This window comes from Salmo trutta, chromosome 27, assembly GCF_901001165.1.
Source record: "Salmo trutta chromosome 27, fSalTru1.1, whole genome shotgun sequence".
NCBI classification, from domain to species: domain Eukaryota; kingdom Metazoa; phylum Chordata; class Actinopteri; order Salmoniformes; family Salmonidae; genus Salmo; species Salmo trutta.
This window is the reverse complement of record NC_042983.1, coordinates 16837445-16857821: the sequence shown is the minus strand read 5'-3', so window position 1 is coordinate 16857821 and position 20377 is coordinate 16837445. Positions and strand designations below refer to the sequence as shown.

The following is a 20377-nucleotide window of genomic DNA, read 5'->3' as shown; positions in this document are numbered from 1 at the left end:
ACATCTCTGCTCTGTACTCCCACTCTCTTACTCCGTCTCCCCTCTCTTTCGCTCACACACTCTCCCTCTCTCGCTTCCTCTGCCGCTCTCACTCTTTCACGCGCTTTTCCATCATGAGATTCACAGTTGATGGTGGAGCCACTTGGTTGGTCGGCTCCAATGAATAAGCAATTTACATTCCCTGAGCATGATCATGGCTGGCCTGTCTCTAGATTCCAGACATTTTGGAAGGAGGGTGAGGGCAGGCATGTAAATAGCAGTCTTATGGGTGGCTAAGAGGGGCCTCCAGTTCCAGGCCACGTGGGTCTCCCTCCAATGCTCCACTCCACCAATCTGACCTACATTGTCTGTACTACAGTACCTCTGGAACTGGATTAATCTGTGAAGAGCACACTTCTCCAGCATGCCAGTGGCCATCGAAGGTGAGCATTTGCCCACTGCAGTCAGGTCTAGACCCTGGTGAGGACGAAGAGCACAGAGATGAGCTCCCTGAGATGGTTTCTGACAGTTTGTACAGAAATTATTCGGTTGTGCAAACCCACAGTTTCATCGACTGTCCGGGTGGCTGATCTCAGACGATCCCGCAGATGAAGAAGCCAGATGTGGAGGTCCTGGGCTGGCGTGGTGGAGATCCTGGGCTGGCGTGGTTACATGTGGTCTGCGGTTGCGAGGCCTGTTCGACGTACTGACAAATTCTCTAAAACTACGTTGGAGGTGGCTTATGGTAGAGAAATTAACATTAAATTCTCTGGCAACAGCTCTGGTGGACATTCCTGCAGTTAGCATGCCAACTGCACGCTCCCTCAAAACTTGAGACATCTGTGGTTTTGTGTTGTGGGACAAAACTGCACATTTTAGAGTGGCCTTTTATTGTCCCCAGCACAACGTGCACCTGTGTAATGATCATGCTTTTTAATCAGCTTCTTAATATGACACACCTGTCAGGATGATGGATTATCTTGGCAAAGGAGAAACACTAACTAACAGGGATGTAAACAAATGTATGCACAACATTTTAGAGAAATAAGCTTTTTGTGCTTATAGAACATTTCCGGGATCTTTTATTTCAGCTCATGAAACATGGGACCAACACTTCACATGTTGCGTTCATATTTTTGTTCAGTATATTAAGAACCATTATAGATGAAAGGAAAGTAGTGTAGAAACCTACCAAAAAACAATTGGCCAACAACAAATTAAATACCTTTTAGACTACTTCCTGGACAAAACATTTCACTGCAATCGTGATTCGAACTCTCAGCTTCCCTATCAAAAATGACACATGGTTTGATGAAGAATGCAAAAAAACTGAGGAACCTATCCAACCAAAAACACGGTGATCCAGAAAATCTGTCTATGCCATCACTATGGTGAAACACTAAAACAGTACAGCAATACACTAAGGAAAAATAAAGTATGAAAAAGTATGATCACATTTATAGCTAAATAAATGCAGCAGTAGCTGTTTAAGGTATTTTTGCCATTTGATTTCATAGCTGGTAAATTAATTGCACAAAGTCAAATAACTATGAATCCTACTATAGCCTATCCCACCTCGCGCTGAAACACTGCCTGGTGTGGGTCTGTGAGCATGTTGCACCTGAGAGAGAGCTCAGTAAAAGATTCATTTTTAGATGCACTGGCACAAGTTTAAAAAGTTTGTCTAATTTACTTAAAACAAAATCCTAATGAAGTGAGACTTTGTCCTAGCTAGTTTTATAGTTTCGTCATTTATTCCAATACATTAATGAAGATAGCTACATTTTATAGGTTCCTTACTACGACAAAGCTAAAGTCAATGTCGTCTATATATATTTTTTTGCAAGCTAGCTAGCTTCATCATTTTGTCTGACATGCCAAAAATGCAGCTGTGTTGATTGAATTTGACACGTAAGTATATCACGTGACTACAGTTTGCATTGAATTGTGGGTCATATAAACCCCACAAGTGGTCAAAGTTCTTCACTCACTCCCTCAAGCTAAATCGAAGGTCGAGGGGGCAACGCTATTGAATTGGACCTCCACTTAAGAAGGCAATAAAACTGCATCCGGTTTCGACGGGGATTCCCCCAAGGGAAAGTGGCTAGCATGAGGGCTGAGGCGGTAAAAATATTGTTTTTAGAAAAATTACAAAGCATTCATACATTTTTTGTGTTTTGTTTGTGTAATTTTAGGGGGAAAATATTTTTAAATCAACCTGCCAGTGGTTAGTGGACCAAAAAGAAAATGTTATGCCCTACAGCTATTAAAGACTACAATTACACACTGGATTCTCAAATTACATTGAATGAACTACAGGACAAAATACAAACCGATCAACCCAAAAAGACCTGTGGTGTTGATGGTATCCTAAATTAACTAATAAAATATACAGACCACAAATTACAATTGGCTATACTTAAACTCGTTAACATCATCCTCAGCTCTGGCAATCTTCCCCAGTACTTGGGACCACAAAAGTGGAGACAAATTTGACCCCAACAACCACTGTGGGATATGCGTCAACAGCAACCTTGGGAAAATCCTCTGCATTATCATTAACAGCAGACTCCTACATTTGCTCAGTTAAAACAATGTCCTGAGCAAATGTCAAATTGGCTTTTCACCAAATTACCATACGATAGATCAGGTCTTCACCCTGCACACTCTTATTGACAAAAAAACTAAACAAAGCAAAAGCAGAATGCTTTGTTGATTTCAAAAATATTTTGACTCAATTTGACATGAGGGTCTGCTATACAAATTGATAGAAAGCGGTGTTGGGGAGACAAACAAATTATAAAGTCCATGTATACAAACAACAAGTGTGCAGTTTAAATTGACCAAAAAACTGCCTTCTTTCCTCAGGGTTGGGGGGTGAGACGGGGATGCAGCTTGAGCCTCACCCTCTTCAACATTTACGTCAACGAATTAGCGAGGGCACTAGAACAGTCTGAAGCACCCTGGCCTCACCCTACTAGACTCTGAAGTCAAATGTTTACTGTTTGCAGATGATCTGGTGCTTCTGTCCCCAACCAAGGAAGGCCTACAGCAGCACCTAGATCTTCTGCACATATTCTGTCGGACTTGTCAGAACCCTATTAATCCATCAAAGTATACTAATAATGGACCCTTACTAAACTATTCACATCTTGCTAAAAACGAGGAACTCTGATCTAAGGGCAGTGCCTGAATGAATGTGAAAATAAAATCACATAATACTGTAGGTACGCAGTGGACCAATCAAGTAGAGCTTATAGTCACACACATAGCTAAAGTCTCTATCTGTCTCAGTCACGCACATAGCTAAGGTCTCCATCTGTCTCAGTCACACACATAGCTAAAGTCTCTATCTGTCTCAGTCACGCACATAGCTAAGGTCTCCATCTGTCTCAGTCACACACATAGCTAAAGTCTCCATCTGTCTCAGTCACGCACATAGCTAAGGTCTCCATCTGTCTCAGTCACACACATAGCTAAAGTCTCCATCTGTCTCAGTCACGCACATAGCTAAAGTCTCCATCTGTCTTAGTCACACACATAGCTAAAGTCTCCATCTGTCTCAGTCACGCACATAGCTAAGGTCTCCATCTGTCTCAGTCACACACATAGCTAAGGTCTCCATCTGTCTCAGTCACGCACATAGCTAAGGTCTCCATCTGTCTCAGTCACACACATAGCTAAGGTCTCCATCTGTCTCAGTCACACACATAGCTAAGGTCTCCATCTGTCTCAGTCACACACATAGCTAAGGTCTCCATCTGTCTCAGTCACGCACATAGCTAAAGTCTCCATCTGTCTCAGTCACGCACATAGCTAAAGTCTCTATCTGTCTCAGTCACGCACATAGCTAAAGTCTCCATCTGTCACGCACATAGACATCCATAGTTCAGAATATGCCCTAGCTAGGCTATTACGTAACATGATTAGGAATAATAGGACATTGATTGGTGGACATCAAGAGAATAGTCCTGAATCCATCCTGTCAGTTTAATCTGTAAATGTTTCCACTTGTCCTCTACCTTAACCTGGGGCCTGGAAAACACATTAAAGATCAATGGAGAGTTTCAGCTCCAGGGGAGCAAATCGACAGGTGGGGAAACTGGATCCAACCACATGTCACTGGATGAAAACACTCAAAGGGCCATACTTACTAAGCATTTACATCTGTACAAAGTTTGCACCTGTAGTAGGGCATTACAATTGAAACTCTTAGTAAATATGACCAGTGGCAATTTTAGCATGTCAATCTTTGTGGGGCAACAACAACAAGAAATTAGGGGGATGCATGCCAGCAAAGCCACAACACAACACTAAACAATACATTAATTGCGCTTTAACGGTGACAAACGGTGCCCACAAACTGTTAGGGCTTACATAAAGCTATACCAACAGGAGAGTCCCAACAGCAGTCCCAACAGTTTACCACTGTTACACCTGGCTATCAGCGGAGCCTTGTCTGCCAGCGAAATAGTTCATTCAGCCAGATTTACATAGCTGATATGGCTGACTTGCTTAAACAAATTGGGTTTCTACTGACAATTGAGATGTACAAACTATGGCATAAGGGGACGACAAGCAGATAAGAGGCAATCCGTAATTCGTTTAGTGCATTAATTAGCGAGCTAGGACGGACCTCGTCAATATAACTATTTGTTCAGCACTTTTGAAACTTACAGCGACAGAATTCAGAACATGGGCTGTTCTCACAGTGTTCTCCATGTACACCAAGTCAGGACTGTAGGATAAATTAAAGGGGGATATAAGCAGAGAATGAAAGCTCTTACAATTTTTAATGATTACATTTCTCTAAAACAGGTTATAGGCTACATGTGCACCACCAAGTCAGAACTGTAGGCGAAATTAAGAGGGGAAAATAGGGTGAGGCACATGGGCTACTAACAGCTTACTACGCAACACAAGTATTACATTCTTAGCTACAGTATACATATCTCCCTGGCATATTACATCATTTATACAGCAGCATACAAGACATTTTTGGACTCACCTTGTTGTGCTGTGCTCACTTGAACAGGAAGGTGGCGCAGCGGTCCTTCGTGGGCAAATTTTGTCATCAAACTTTGTCATCAAAGTCTGGCATTCTCTGTGCTTTCAAGACAACTAGGAACTCTGGAAAAAAACCAAGTCTGAATCATGATAACGTCTGTGATCTTCAAGTCGTAGCTCTATAAAGAGGCCTGAGTTCCTGATTTACAACTTACAGTTGGATGACCATTCAAAACGTATTTTCACAATCGGAGCTCGTTTTTCCCGAGTTCCCAGTTGTCTTGAACTCACTGAAGTCAGATTTCCCAGTTCTAAGTTAACAGTTGTTTTGAGTGCGGCAGAAATCATGCTGGATTGACAGCATGGCCAATGTTGAATGTTTATAATTTTAAGCTTGGAAAAGAGACCCATAAACCTAGACTTTGGACCACATAGCCACTCCACTGAATAGCAGGCTAGTGATTGCTTTGCAATGCTTGCAGTGATCCACTGATTCTTTCCAAACCACTCATTATTGAATTTGCGATCTCCAACTTGTTGTGTAATGTTTATGTCCAATGAATGATGAACACCAATATGTTTTATTTATAATTCATAGGATTAAAAAGGATTTGCCAGTAGATTGTCAACTTGGTTCATGATGATGACTGCTAGCTAAGATTTTGAAAGTATGATGTTGACATGATCAGTCCAATCAAAGCTACTGCAGATATATCGTGATTTGACGTAATTGTATCTGTGGCCTATGACCTTGAGCCTTCTTGGATGGGCACTTCTAATGTAACTCTATGGCAGCATCCAAGGGGCTTGAATTTTCAAGCTCTACCCTTAGATTTGGCGGTGACGTAGTGTCCCCATAAGTGACAGAACACTGAGCCAATCACAGCGCAACTAGATAACATTACCAACCCCTATGCTGCGTATTTTCCGCTGGCTGCCCCACCACCTCAGGAAGCACAGAGCAAGGCTGAAACACCTGCATTTTGGAGCTGCCTTACTCAAGAAAGTAAAAAATAGATGTTTGTATGCAGCTTTATTAACTCAACGATTTTTTATATTTTTTTGTACATTGTTTGCAAACTGATATGTGACACGTAATAATGCCAAAATGACACACAAAACAGGCAGCCTCTTTTTTTATGTGGGGCTCAAAACAGGGGGGGCTCTGCCCCACCTGCCCTGAACGACGGTTCGCCACTGAATATGACCCAAAGACTTCCACTGTATGGGTGCATTAAATCCAGACGTGATCCTGATATTGATTTCCTACATGGCGAGCCCACAGTCTCTGAGTGCATATACAGTAGCTCACCGATGATTTGTCGGCTCTCAGCACTATTAATGCATTAAGTGTCACACCATGATAAGTTCCATCTCTCGTCCTACAGTACCTAGAAACACAAGCACATGACTGTTGCATCTTTTACCAATCGGAGTAACAGCCAACGACACTCCCTATCCTGGGTCTGAGGACTACAATATTTATTACATTCCCTATACTGGGTCTGAGGACTACAATATTTATTACATTCCCTATGCTGGGTCTGAGGACTACAATATTTATTACATTCCCTATGCTGGGTCTGAGGACTACAATATTTATTACATTCCCTATGCTGGGTCTGAGGACTACAATATTTATTACATTCCCAATGCTGGGTCTGAGGACTACAATATTTATTACATTCCCTATGCTGGGTCTGAGGACTACAATATTTATTACATTCCCTATGCTGGGTCTGAGGACTACAATATTTATTACATTCCCAATGCTGGGTCTGAGGACTACAATATTTATTACATTCCCTATGCTGGGTCTGAGGACTACAATATTTATTACATTCCCAATGCTGGGTCTGAGGACTACAATATTTATTACATTCCCTATAGTGGGTCTGAGGACTACAATATTTATTACATTCCCTATCCTGGGTCTGAGGACTACAATATTTATTATATTCCCTATGCTGGGTATGAGGACTACAATACTTATTACATTCCCTATGCTGGGTTTGAGGACTACAATACTTATTACATTCCCTATGCTGGGTCTGAGGACTACAATACTTATTACATTCCATATGCTGGGTCTGAGGACTACAATATTTATTATATTCCCTATGCTGGGTATGAGGACTACAATACTTATTACATTCCCTATGCTGGGTTTAAGGACTACAATACTTATTACATTCCCTATGCTGGGTCTGAGGACTACAATATTTATTACAGTATAATATTACACGTATTTACTATACAATACTTCTATTAGTGTTGAACTACTTTATTGAGCTGAATTGTCATCTCAGTGGTTTTCAGGCTCTGGACCAGTATACCTCACAGGACTGTACCAGTGTGCACCACTAGAATGATGTTACATAAGAAATAAGCAGGAGAGATGAAAGTACAGGAGAGGGGAGGAGTGGAGAGAAGAAAGAAAAAAGAGACGAGTACAAATCAGTACTGACGGAAAGAAGTGGAGAGGGGTGAAGGAGTTTAGATAAAGACAGAGAGCTTGACAGACAGAGAGGAAGAGACGGGGTGTGTGTGTGTTTGAAGGAGAGAGAGCGATAGAGAGGGTGGAGAGGGAGGGGAAAGGGGGGGGTGTGAGAGAGAAATTACGCTGCAGATCCCAGGCTGATAAATAATGAATGCGGAGGGAGAGCTGCCAGCTCAACAGGGCAGAGTAGAGAGAGAGAGCAGAGCAGAGCAGCAGAGTACTTCATCAGCATAGAGCTGAGACGCCTTCTGGAGAGGAGCCAGGTGAGAGAGGAGAGGGACTGCAGTCACCTCCACCTTTACTATCTTTCTTTTGCTCTCTCTCTCTCTCTGAAGGACACACATATGCACATGCACTTGCACAGTCACATCCACCTTTCCATTGTCTTTCTGTGTTGTTATACCCGATCCCAGACAGAAGTAGTCTTTGGTCCTGGGGGGCATATAACCCTGGAACTCCTAGGGGAGTTGTGTGTGTGTGTGTGTGTGTGTGTGTGTGGAGGTCTCAGCCTGGAAGGGAAGACAGTGGCCCTCTGTCCATTCTATTAGGTTGCCCCTGGAGTCCCTCTGGCCCCTCTGTTAGAAGTCTGTGGATCTCTCTCTTCAAACCAGGCTGATTCACATAACATCACAGAGGAGAACAGCTCTTTGATCTTCTCTGTGGTTAAGAGGAAGCATCGCCTCTGCTAAACTTCGACTCTCTCTCAACAGAGAATACACAGTTGCAGAATGCCTGACCAATGTGACTGACCCAAAATTAAGACTATGTACAGACTCAGTGAGCATGGCCTTGCTATCGAGAGAGGCCACTGTAGGCAGACCTGGCTCTCAAGAGAAGACCATATTGGAGACACGTTTCCCTCAGATTACATAGACCCACAAGGAATTCGAAAACAAATCCAAACTCCCATACCTATTAGGTGAAATGCCTGAGCGTGCCACCACAGCAGCGAGATTTTGTGACCTGTTGCCACAAGGAAAGGGCAATCAGTGGAGCACCAACACCACTGTAAATACAGACTTAGACTGTTAAGTGCCAAAATACATGTAAAAAAACAACAACTAATCTTTCCTGATTTTTCTTATATCTCTCAAATAGACACTTCAGAACAAACTTCCTTTAGATTTTGTTGGGGACTATATGTTGTTCCATGTAGTGAATATATTTTTCAATGCATTTGTATGGGCTAATAGCAGTGGCCAAAAATAAATCTTCATCAATTCATTTTATTTATTTTTTTACTTCAAGGAATCTTAAAATTCTAAATCAAATAGCTAAATGATCTTTGGTATGACCTTCTTAAAACAATTACAAATACTGTAGCTTAGTAGAACCCTCCGGCTTAGGCAGGGCTTAGACTCTGATGGGTTAAGGCAGCCCCCCCGTACCTCTCTGATTCAGAGGGGTTGGGTTAAATGCGGAAGACACATTTCGGTTGAATTATTGTTGTTCAACTGGCTAGGTTTTTTCTCTCTATCTCTCTCTCCCCATGGAATGCTTATTGTAATGAGGGCTTCATGCACTGTGTATCTCAGCCTAGTGAAACCAAACCTCACAGCTCAACTGGATACATTCAGAATTATGCTAATAATGTCAACTCCACTGCAATTGTTTATCTCTGTTGAATGGGCTGATTTCTGAATGGAACCATGGTTTAGTGTGAGATGTGGCCCTTGGGCTACCGAGTGGGGCAGTGATCTAAGGCACTGCATCTCAGTGCAAGAAGTGTCACTGCAGTCCCTGGTTCAAATCCAGGTTGTATCACATCTGGCTGTGATTGGGAGTCCCATAAGGCGGCGCACAATTGGCCCGGGTTTGGCCGGGGTAGGCCGTCATTGTAAATAAGAATTTGTTCTTAACGCTGATGACATGGCCTTCTAGCTCACGGATTGGGTCTCTGGGTGACAACAGATGTCCAGGCTATCGATTAGTACAGTGTCAGGAGTTCACTCTCTGGCAATGAGTCAGCCTACCTCCTGGTTCTGTCTGCCTCGTTCTGTTTCCTCTGTCTTTGCTCCTGATTAAAACCACATTCAACCCCACTGCCAAGAGGAAAAGAGAGAGGGAGATGTGGGGGAAGGAGGGGGGACGGTGAGAGAGAGAGATGGGAGAGATGAGGGAGAGAGAGATGGAGGAGGGATGGAGGGAAAGAGGGAAGGAGATAGTTGAGATGGGGAGAGGGAGAGATGGGAGAGAGAGATGGAGAAGGGATGGAGGGAAAGAGGGAAGGAGATAGTTGAGATGGGGAGAGGGAGAGATGGAGGAGGGATGGAGGGAAAGAGGGAAGGAGATAGTTGAGATGGGGAGAGGGAGAGATGGAGGAGGGATGGAAAAGAGAGAAGGGAGCTCCTGATCACTTCTGTAGGTCCTTATTTGTACAGTATCATTACTAGGCCTATTGCTTATAAACCGTGTTTGGTAGAAGCCTAACAATCATACTTGTAGATGATCTATTTGCACTAGATTTTCCAGTAGTCAGTCGGTAGTTAATTTAATTTCCCAATTGCATAGTGAAACACATATTTAATTGAGTTAGTAGCATACGTGCCAAACTAACCTGGGGACTACTGAGGGACTGTGAGAGTCCCTGCTCTAAATGTTATACTTTTAGCTCCTAATCTGAAGTGTAACCATTCCAGTGTGAAGTGTTCCCTCTGTATCTCTCCTCATGCCTCTGGCTTTCCCAAAGGATTTAGAGTCAATGTTACTCTTATCAGCACCTCTTCCCCCTCCTTCCCTCTCCCTCCTTCCCTCCCTATTTCCCTCTCTATCACACTCCTTCCTTCCTTCCTTCCTTCCTTCCTTCCTTCCTTCCTTCCTTCCTTCCTTCCTTCCTTCCTTCCCTCCCTATTTCCATCACCCTCCTTCCCTGCCACCTTCCCTCTTTCTCTCTCCCTCTCTTTCTTCTCTATCCCTCCTTCCCGCTCTCTCCTTCTTTCCTCTCTATCTGTTATTACTGCCCGTCACCTATATTTATCCAATTCCTCCATTAACTAACTGACACACTGTGACGCAACTCAAACACTGTAGCAGGACAAGCCTGTATCTCACTCACACACATACACATTCATTTTGGGATGATGTAATCTTAGCCCTCTGCAGAAGGATTGCAGACCTCCTTGTCAGGTATTTGTGCTCTGAGGTCCTCAGAGTGTCGCCAAGAAGCTGTGTTGTGTTATTTTTCGTGCTGACACTACAAGAGCTCAGAGTAACAGATTGGGTGGGTGAGAGTTGTATGTTGTGAAACAGAGAGGAGGCCTAGCACCTGGGCTGATCACAGCAGAGGGAGTGAGTCTGAACAGGGTTGCTACTCGCTTCTTTACTCTGATCACAGCAGAGGGAGGGAGTCTGAACAGGGCTGTTACTCGCTTCTTTACTCTGATCACAGCAGAGGGAGGGAGTCTGAACAGGGCTGCTACTCGCTTCTTTACTCTGATCACAGCAGAGGGAGGGAGTCTAACAGGGCTGTTACTCACTTCTTTACTCTGATCACAGCAGAGGGAGGGAGTCTGAACAGGGCTGTTACTCACTACTTTACTCTGATCACAGCAGAGGGAGGGAGTCTGAACAGGGCTGTTACTCGCTTCTTTACTCTGATCACAGCAGAGGGAGGGAGTCTAAACAGGGCTGTTACTCACTACTTTACTCCGATCACAGCAGAGGGAGAGAGTCTAAACAGGGTCTCTCTTCATCTGCATGTTGATCTCTCTTTGCAGTCGTTATCTGTGTTTCCTCCTCCCTGTGAAAGCAGGCTAGTGTGGTAGTGTCTGTCTCTGAGAAGAGAGGACTGTACCCTCTGCATCCTCTGCAGAGTCATTCAGGCCCTGCTTGCAGAAAACAGTGCTGTCTATTAGGGCTGGTGGTTAAAGTCGTCCCCTGTCCCCTAGTCTCATCATCTCATCTCGGGCACTCTCCACCTTCACCTCCACCCATGCCTATATGCTGAAAACTGATCTTCTGCCTCTGCTTGCTTCAACCTAACCTGCACTGCTCTGTTCTTTCTCACACATGCCACTCTGTTCCCAATATATGTGTGATAGACAAGCAAAATAACAATATTCTCTGCTTCACTTCTACAACACTACGTACTATGCAAAGTACATTGTAATGAATGTTGCACCCTGTATTTTACAACATAAATGTGTCTCAATGCTGTAATTGTATCACAATACAACGTAACATACTTGTGTAAAAATGATGAGAGGTTACTGTACATTAACTGTTTTAGTGTTACAATGTTTCTATTACTTTGTATTCAGTGTAATAATGCAGTTGGATTTGGTTTCTGTGTATTTACATGTACTTTACGTGTTTGTTCAAGGTACTGTAACTACAGTGTACTGTCAATACCATGTTTTTGTGTAATTTCTATGTATTCACCCTAATTACAGTATAAAATGTAACTGTACCTTTTCCTATGTGAAGCCATGGTAAGTACACCGCATCTCCACCAAGAAAATGATTGGCATGCACCTGTAGTTAACTGTAATTACCCAGAAACAGCATCTGTTATTCTTTATAAGTTTGATCACATAGGGAGAGCCTCTAATGCTAAATACTCACTGGAATAGTATTATGACCCATCACTATAGAAGATACAGGATCAGCATAGGCGAGTAGCACTCCTTCACAAGCACATCTCTATCTCTAGCACCCATTCCTGACCCCCCATGCTGAGCACTGACCACTGTGTGTGACGTCATCTCCCATAGTCCTGTCATGATCCTACCCCATGGTCCTGCCATATGTGTACAGCCATGGGTCTGGGATGGAGTGGGATGCTTCCTCTCCTGCCTCTGTCTCCCTCCTCTTCCTTTCCTATGTCTGAATATGATGCTCTTCCTTTCTATTCCACCTCTCTCATTACCCTGCCCATTATTCTGTCCATTCTCTCCCCTGTCCTTCCTCTCCTCTTCTCTCTCTCTATCTCTCTATGACTGTTGAGATTAACTTGACTCTATCTTTACTGTATGTCGTGTGTCTTTTTAGGCCCACGCGGTGCATCGCTGGCTAATCGATCAGGACGATAGTTTGAGCTCTGAGCTGCCGGATGGCCAAGGAGTATGGCACTTTGATGAAGCAGTAAATATCCGCCACACGTATATCTGGCTTTTTTACTACTTATATATCTATATATGACCATCTTGTATCTGTCTTTTTAAAAGTATGTGTCACTGTTGTTGCTCTTGCTGCTGCAGTTGTTGTTTATCTTACTCTCTATCTTCTTTCTTGTCTGTTGCTTGTAGTAACTGTAGCTCTATCTGGTTGTGTTGAGAGTCCAGTGTTGCTGTTGTGGTGTGAGCTGGTTTAGTCAGGGGTCGAAAGTCAGCCTGGAGCTGTTTCTTTCTTCCTGTTGTCGTTGCTTGACGTATTTAACTTCTGTCTTTGGTTTTCATTTGCATTTATGCATACTCATCTAACATGAGTGTGTTTATCTATATCCTTGTGTGTGGTTTTATCAGAAAATGTTTTCTCATGCAGGATATTACATGCCAAGAGTCCACGGGCAAAATATACTATGATGATAGTTCCCACAAAATAGTCCTCATACACGTTCCTGTACCTATACAGATATTACGTGTAGAAGGAAATTAAAAAGGCTTCAATTGAAAGCGCACAACAAAGATACGGTGTAATTAACTATTTTTCCTGTGGGTTCTTCTGATTTAGAAAATATGCTTCTGTTTATTTGTATTTGTGTGTATTCACAAGTGTGTGAGTGTGTGTGTGTGTGTGTGTGTGTGTGTGTGTGTGTGTGTGTGAGAAAGAGAGAGCAAAAATGAATACATGTACAGTACCAGTCAAAAGTTTGGAGGTGTGGTGGGTCATTGTCCTATTGAAAAACAAATAATAGTCACACTAAGCGCAAACCAGATAGGATGGCGTATCTCTGCAGAAGGCTGTGGTTGCCATGCTGGTTAAGTGTGCCTTGAATTCTAAATAAATCCCCGACAGTGTCACCAGCAAAGCACCCCCACACCATCGCACCTCCTCCTCCTCCATGCTTCACGGTGGGAACCACACAAGCTGAGGTCATCCGTTCACCTACTCTGCGTCTAACAAAGACACGGCGGTTGGAACCAAAAAGCTCACATTTGGACTCATCAGACCAAAGGACAGATTGCCAATGGCCTAATGTCCATTGCTCATGTTTCTTGGCCCAAGCAAGTCTCTTCTTATTATTGGTGTCCTTTAGTAGTGATTTCTTTGCAGCAATCCGACCATGAAGGCCTGAAATGCATTCCAGGTGACTACCTCATGAAGCTGTTTGAGAGAATGCTAAGAGTGTGCAAAGCTGTCATCAAGGCAAAGGCTGGCTACTTTGAAGAATCTCAAATATAAAATACATTTTTTGGTTACTACATGATTCCATATGTGTTATTTCATAGTTTAATATCTTCACTATTATTTTACAATGTAGAAAATAGTGGCCCAATCAAGTCTCTTCTTATTATTGGTGTCCTTTAGTAGTGGTTTCTTTGCAGCAATTTGACTTTGAAGGCCTGATTCACACAGTCTCCTCTGAACAGTTGATGTTGAGATGTCTGTCACTTGAACTCTGTGAAGCATTTATTTGGGCTGCAATTTCTGAGGCTGGTAACTCTAATTAAGTTATCCTCTGCAGCAGATGTAACTCTGGGTCTTCCTTTCCTGAGGCGGTCCTCATGAGAGCCAGTTTCATCACAGCGCTTGATGGTTTTTGCTGCACTCGAAGAAACTTTCAAAGTTCTTGAAATGTTTTGTATTGACTGACCTTCATGTCTTAAAGTAATGATGGGCTGTCGTTTCTCTTTGTTTGTTTGAGCTGTTCTTGCCATAATATGGACTTAGTCTTTTATCAAATAGGGCTATCTTCTGTATACCACCCCTACCTTGTCACAACACAACTGATTGGCTCAAACGCATTCATCAGGAAAGAAATTCCACAAATTAACTTCAACAAAGCATACCTGTTAATTGAAATGCATTCCAGGTGACTCCCTCATGGAGCTGGTTGAGAGAATGCCAAGAGTGGGCAAAGCTGTCATCAAGGCAAAGGGTGGCTGCTATGAAGAATCTCAAATATAAAATATATTTTGATTTGTTTAACACTTTTTTGGTTACTACATGATTCCATGTGTGTTATTTCATAGTTTTGATGTTTTCAATATTATTCTATAATGTAGAAAATAGTACAAATAAAGTAAAACCCTTGAATGAGTAGGTGTGTCCAAACTTTTGACTGGTACTGTATGTGGTTGTGTCTTCACCTTCTGATTGTCTGTATGTCTGGTGCTGTACTTAGTTTAGGTGTTTGTGTACTTGCACAGTTCCAAGCTGTGTATTGGTATCATCTGAGTGTGTTGTGTCCTTGTTTTTTCTGGTGTGTTTTGGTGTTTTGTCTGTGCTGAAGCTGTTGTGAGTTGTGTTAATGTGATGTCTGTCTTGTGTCACTGTTGTTTTTTTCTGTGTTTCTGTGCTGTGTTGTGGTGTGTATGTTGTGTTGTCTTGTGTCTGTGTTGTGTAAGTATGTTATATTGTGTCTGTTGTGTTGTGTCTGTTATTTTGTGTCTATGTTGTGGTGTTGCATGTTGTGTCTACGTTGTGTTGTGTCTACATTGTGTTGTGTCTATGTTGTGTTGTGTCTATGTTGTGTCTACGTTGTGTTGTCTATGTTGTGTTGTGTCTATGTTGTGTTGTGTTTATGTTGTGTTGTGTCTATGTTGTGTTGTGTCTATGTTGTGTTGTGTCTATGTTGTGTTGTGTCTATGTTGTGTCTACGTTGTGTTGTGTCTATGTTGTGTTGTGTTGTGTCTATGTTGTGTTGTATCTATGTTGTGTCTACGTTGTGTTGTGTCTATGTTGTGTTGTGTCTGTTGTGTCTACGTTGTGTTGTGTCTATGTTGTGTTGTGTCTATGTTGTGTCTACGTTGTATTGTGTCTGTTGTGTTGTGTCTATGTTGTGTTGTGTCTATGTTGTGTCTATGTTGTGTTGTGTCTATGTTGTATCTACGTTGTGTTGTGTCTATGTTGTGTTGTGTCTATGTTGTGTTGTGTCTACGTTGTGTTGTGTCTATGTTGTGTCTATGTTGTGTTGTGTCTATGTTGTGTTGTGTCTGTTGTGTCTACGTTGTGTCTATGTTGTGTTGTGTCTGTTGTGTTGTGTCTATGTTGTGTTGTGTCTATGTTGTGTCTATGTGATGTCTGTTTTATTCGTTTAAACAACCTGATGTTTTGTCTTCTTCAACACCTTATAACCCCAATTACACAATGATCCCACCTTCACCTTCAGTCTCTATACTCTACAGTACTACAGGTCCATATGGCTTTCACAGTACTTTTTCCACACAGCACATGCACTTCCAGGTGATACTGTAAACACTGTATACTCTATTCACACTAGCTATTATATTGTACTATATCTGCATCACAGAAAATAGTCACAGTTAAGACATCCCGACGGTTCATATATGCCCTAATATCAACCACAAATACAGGCTTTACATACTTATTTTTCCTTTTGTGGTGCGTGTGTGGAGGAATCATGAATCGTTTTTAGTTTGTCTTTTTGTTTGTCTATATGTTGTTGTTATCTTCTGTGTACATCCTCAGAGAGCAAGAGAGTGTATGTGTTTGTGTCTCATTCTCTTCTTGTTTGTCTGCCACTTAGGGCGGCAGGTAGCCTAGTGGTTAGAGTGTTGGGCCAGTAACCGGAGGTTAATAGATCGAATCCCCGAGCTGACAAGGTAACAATCTGTCATTCTGCCCCTGAACAAGGCAGTTAACCCACTGTTCCTAGGCTGTCATTGTAAATAAGTATTTGTTCTTAACTGACTTGCCTAGTTAAATAAAAAAATTCTCTAAAAAGTATCCATTTGTTTGATTACGAGCCAAACCCCTACCCTTATCCACGAGCAGGACATATAGTTTCCTTCAAGTACCCAGATAGACAAGGAAAGCTCCCAATGTAAATAAAATGTACTAATCTTATTCAATCAATTTACTTAGAAATGGAGATGGTAAGGAGATATCATTGGGGGTACTATCCCCAATCCCCATGTGACAAAAAAGAACAGAACAGACAATCACAAAATAGAATGCCAGTTTTGTTCCTGTCCTGGGCTAAGATAGGGTGCAGAGAGGCTGTTTGTGTTCAGAGTTCTGCAGTGATGGATCATCCTATAGAATTCAATCCCCCTGCCTGGCCCATGGCCAAGGCAGCAGAGCAGTGGAAAACCACAGCAGCACAAACCCCTGCAATGACATCCCAGCGTCTAGATCCAAGCATTCTAGAACACTTTCTCTCTTCTCAAGCTCCCCTTCACTCTTCCCTACACCCATAATTTATTGTTATGACCCTCAGAAAGGTTCTCCTTTCCCTTCATTTTCAAAATAGGACGAGCCAGTGTATTGAGAAATGTGCAGACAGTTTAACAGAAACGATTCATGATTTACAGAGGACAGTCACTTCCTAAACCCTGCTCTACTCTCCATGAAACATCACTTGAGGCCGATTTTAATTTACACCAAACGAAACGCTCCCTCTCCCTCTCCTCTCCCTCCCTATAAGTTAGAAATGTCAGTAGTTTATGTAAAGCACCGGTTGCTTAAATATGTGCTGTAGTGCCGTGTCCCTTATCTTCCCACTCCCCTCATCCCCCCTCATTGAGCCCTCAGCAGCAGATGCTCAGGAACACCAAAGCCCCATCTGTCACAGTTCGACTGCACCACAGTCACAATAAGAAAAGTAACTATCACTCCCCAGCACTGTCAAGTGGATTCTCCTTTCTCAGTCACAGCTGCTCTCCCAGCCTACTGTAGCAACAGACTACATTATGAAGCCCATTGATGTCCAGTCACCAGCAGTCCGCTCTAATTTGTTTCGGGTAGGGGGTTAGATTTTAATTTGCATGTGAAAAACTCTGGCTAGCATTCCGAGTAGCGCCTTTAAACTCCAATTTTATTCATAGTGATATCGATGCTGGCAGTACAGAATTCAAATGAAGGTAATGTGAGATTTTATTACAATATGCAAAACTACAAAAAATTTGTTATAATATATTTGGCCACCTACCAAATGTTTGAAAGGAGAAATTAGAACAGAATTATTTCCATTAGTACTCTGGCTGATCCACTAGGAAATCGTAATATTTGGGATTTCAGCAGAAGTGAAATGTCTCTTTGGAGAAATCTGGCCTACTAAGAATAGACGAACCCCACCCAAGCAAGGATGGCCACTAAAGTCTTAATTAAAAACATATAGACCATGAACTATGAGCTCAACCAGTTTAGGCTACACACAGTATTTTACCTCTATTTCTATGAGTTAAATGGGAAGTGTTTGGAAAATCAAAAAGAAAGAAAATCAATACACCAGTGCAGGATCCCCAGTGCTCAATACTACTTGATGATGTCAGCCTTTTGCTATCTTCAGTTTGGAAGTACAGTGTTTCCATCTCAACCTTCAATGACCTTGAGATTACACCCTTATGAAAACGAAATGTCATGAAGAATTTGGAAGATCTTGGTCTGTTGAGCCATCTATAGGCCTACACACGGAGACAGGACCTGGAACCAAAAAGATGAGAAGGAGACATGAGGACAGCTTCTTCTACAGATCTTAATTTAAGACAGTTTGCTACAGAAGGAAAATAATCCTTCAGCAACAGGAAATGTGAATTATTATGTGGATTATAATTAATGGACATTTTTGTGGAGGCTGATACATTTTTCGATAGGGCAAATCATGTCTGAAATTTCAAAGTGGAAAGCCTTTTAAAAACTCAAATACACTACAAGTTTGCATTTCCTGCTGTGCAGGGAAACAACGAAGAGTGATCAAATTAGGATGCTACATCTGTATTTCCCCTATCAACAGCCATGTACGCTTTTAACATTTTCTGGACTTGAAGGCACTAAGAAAATGACTAACAATACTTTTCCCTGTTGGTCTCAGGAACCCTTCTCCATTTATGTAATCACATTGATTTCTGCATTGTTTGGTTTTCATCTGATTTATAAAGCTTTCTTCTGTGGTATCTATCATGTTATGTGTGTGAGTGTGTGAGACTGTGTGTGTGAGACTGTGAGCGTGTGTGTGCATGTGTGTGTTGAGGAAGACCGAGAAGTGAGAAGGAGGTGGTGGAGCAGGTGATAGAGTGATTGGCGTCTGATATACAGCCTGTCTGAAGGCTGCCCTTCTGTTGATTGATGAGAGCAACTCTCTTAATCACATAGATCTCATATTCATTAACATTATACCCTCTGATAGGAAATATTGACTGCCCAAATTGATGGGAAGCGGATAGTTATTTATTAGATAGCTTAGTATGGTAATTAATATGTCTGTGTGGGCCTGTGTTTACAGTACAGTTTGTTTGCCCTGTTGTATACTGTTGTCCCTCTCTGCTGCAGCAGCCTCCCCTGTCTGCACTGTCAATGAGATTCTTGAACAAACACAGACACACACACACACACACACACACACACACACACACACACAGAGGGACACACACATGCAAACTCTCTCTTTACTTCCCCAGGAGGCGTTTATTTATTATCTCTGTTGCCACAGTCTTGCCCAAGACATCTTCTCTCTTTTCCACTAAGCCATGTACCATTTGCTCTCTTCATCTGTATCTCTTGTCATCACCTCCATTCTTTAGCTCGTTCCCTCTCTCCTCTCCTCTCTCTGACTGGAGGTGAGAGATGAGGCTGGTGATATATAGAGGCAGTTAGCAGCAAATGTCAAATGGTCAATTGAGGCCTGTACCTCTGTCATGGCCTATCCATCTGGACATACCAGGAACCCAACACACACACACACACACACACGCACACGAGAGAGTCAGGGACAAACAGGATACCGTTCTGTAGATGATGGATAGCAGTACACTATGTCCTGTCTAGTGGGAGGTAGACCTCTGGTATTGAATGTATAATGTTACCACAGCGCTACTACTACCACCACTATATGATACAGTACACCTACACATACTACTCCACGGAGACACTACTGTCCTGCAGTTTTTATACTGATCACATCACAATGTAAACATGATTTAGTTTTCTACAGACTGATGAATGATATCCAGTAGTGGCTACTATCCTGAAGTCCCAGAATGGTGCAGCCTGTTTCTGACAGTGTCAGAGGAGTGCATTAGGTTTGAATGGAGTCTGTGGAGTCTGGGGCCACTCTGGGCTCTGCACTTATTAAATAGGCTGAGTGAATTATGGCCTGGCTGGCTGCTTAGACTGGACTCTCCCCTGCATACATCCCCATGTCTCTCAGACTCACTTATTCTGCAGAATGGCTCCTCCAGGCAGCTCGGTGCAGGTTGGCATTTATTGAGATGGCTCATGTACTGGAAGCAGCTCTGCAGAATGGTCACTAGCTGGCACAGCCACAAAGTCCTGAAATCAGATTTTAAACCTAACCCTATCCTTAACCCTAACTACACTGCTAACCCTAATACCTAACCCTAACCTTAAATGAAGACCATAGAGCACATTTTTGTTTTCATCGATTTTTACGATGTAGACTATTTTGATTTTGCAGCTGGCCCATCTAGCGGAAACCACTCAGAAACCACTCTGCCTCCAGGCCAAGACTCATGACAAATAAGCGTCAACCTTCTAGCTCTGCATCTCATCTCCCTGCAGAAGAGACACAAGGAGTCACTAACGACACAGGGAGTGACTAACCACTCCACAGCCAAGACCCAGCCCAGGACATTGTAGTGTAGTGTAGCATGTTAGGGCTGTGTGTTGGCTGGGGCCCACTTGGTGCAGTGCGAGTTAGCCTGCCTGCCTGCCTGCCTGCCTGCCTGCCTGCCTGCCTGCCTGCCTGCCTGCCTGCCTGCCAGTATTATTACTAGACTGGAGAAGAGTGAAGGGACATAACCAGTGTTG

General features: G+C 42.7%; 1 protein-coding gene across 16 annotated transcripts in view; it reads left to right on the top strand.

The window, feature by feature from the left end:
- LOC115164453 (ankyrin-1) overlaps nt 1-20377 on the top strand; it is a 183850-nt gene that overhangs the window by 75424 nt on the left and 88049 nt on the right. For 12 of the 16 annotated variants that reach the window (XM_029716949.1, XM_029716941.1, XM_029716943.1 and 9 more), the window contains exon 2: nt 12476-12568. The exons of the other annotated variants lie outside the window; for them this stretch is intronic. In XM_029716949.1, the coding sequence (XP_029572809.1) occupies nt 12476-12568 (93 nt within the window). The remainder of the gene's footprint in view (nt 1-12475; nt 12569-20377) is intronic. 16 annotated transcript variants of the gene reach the window in all.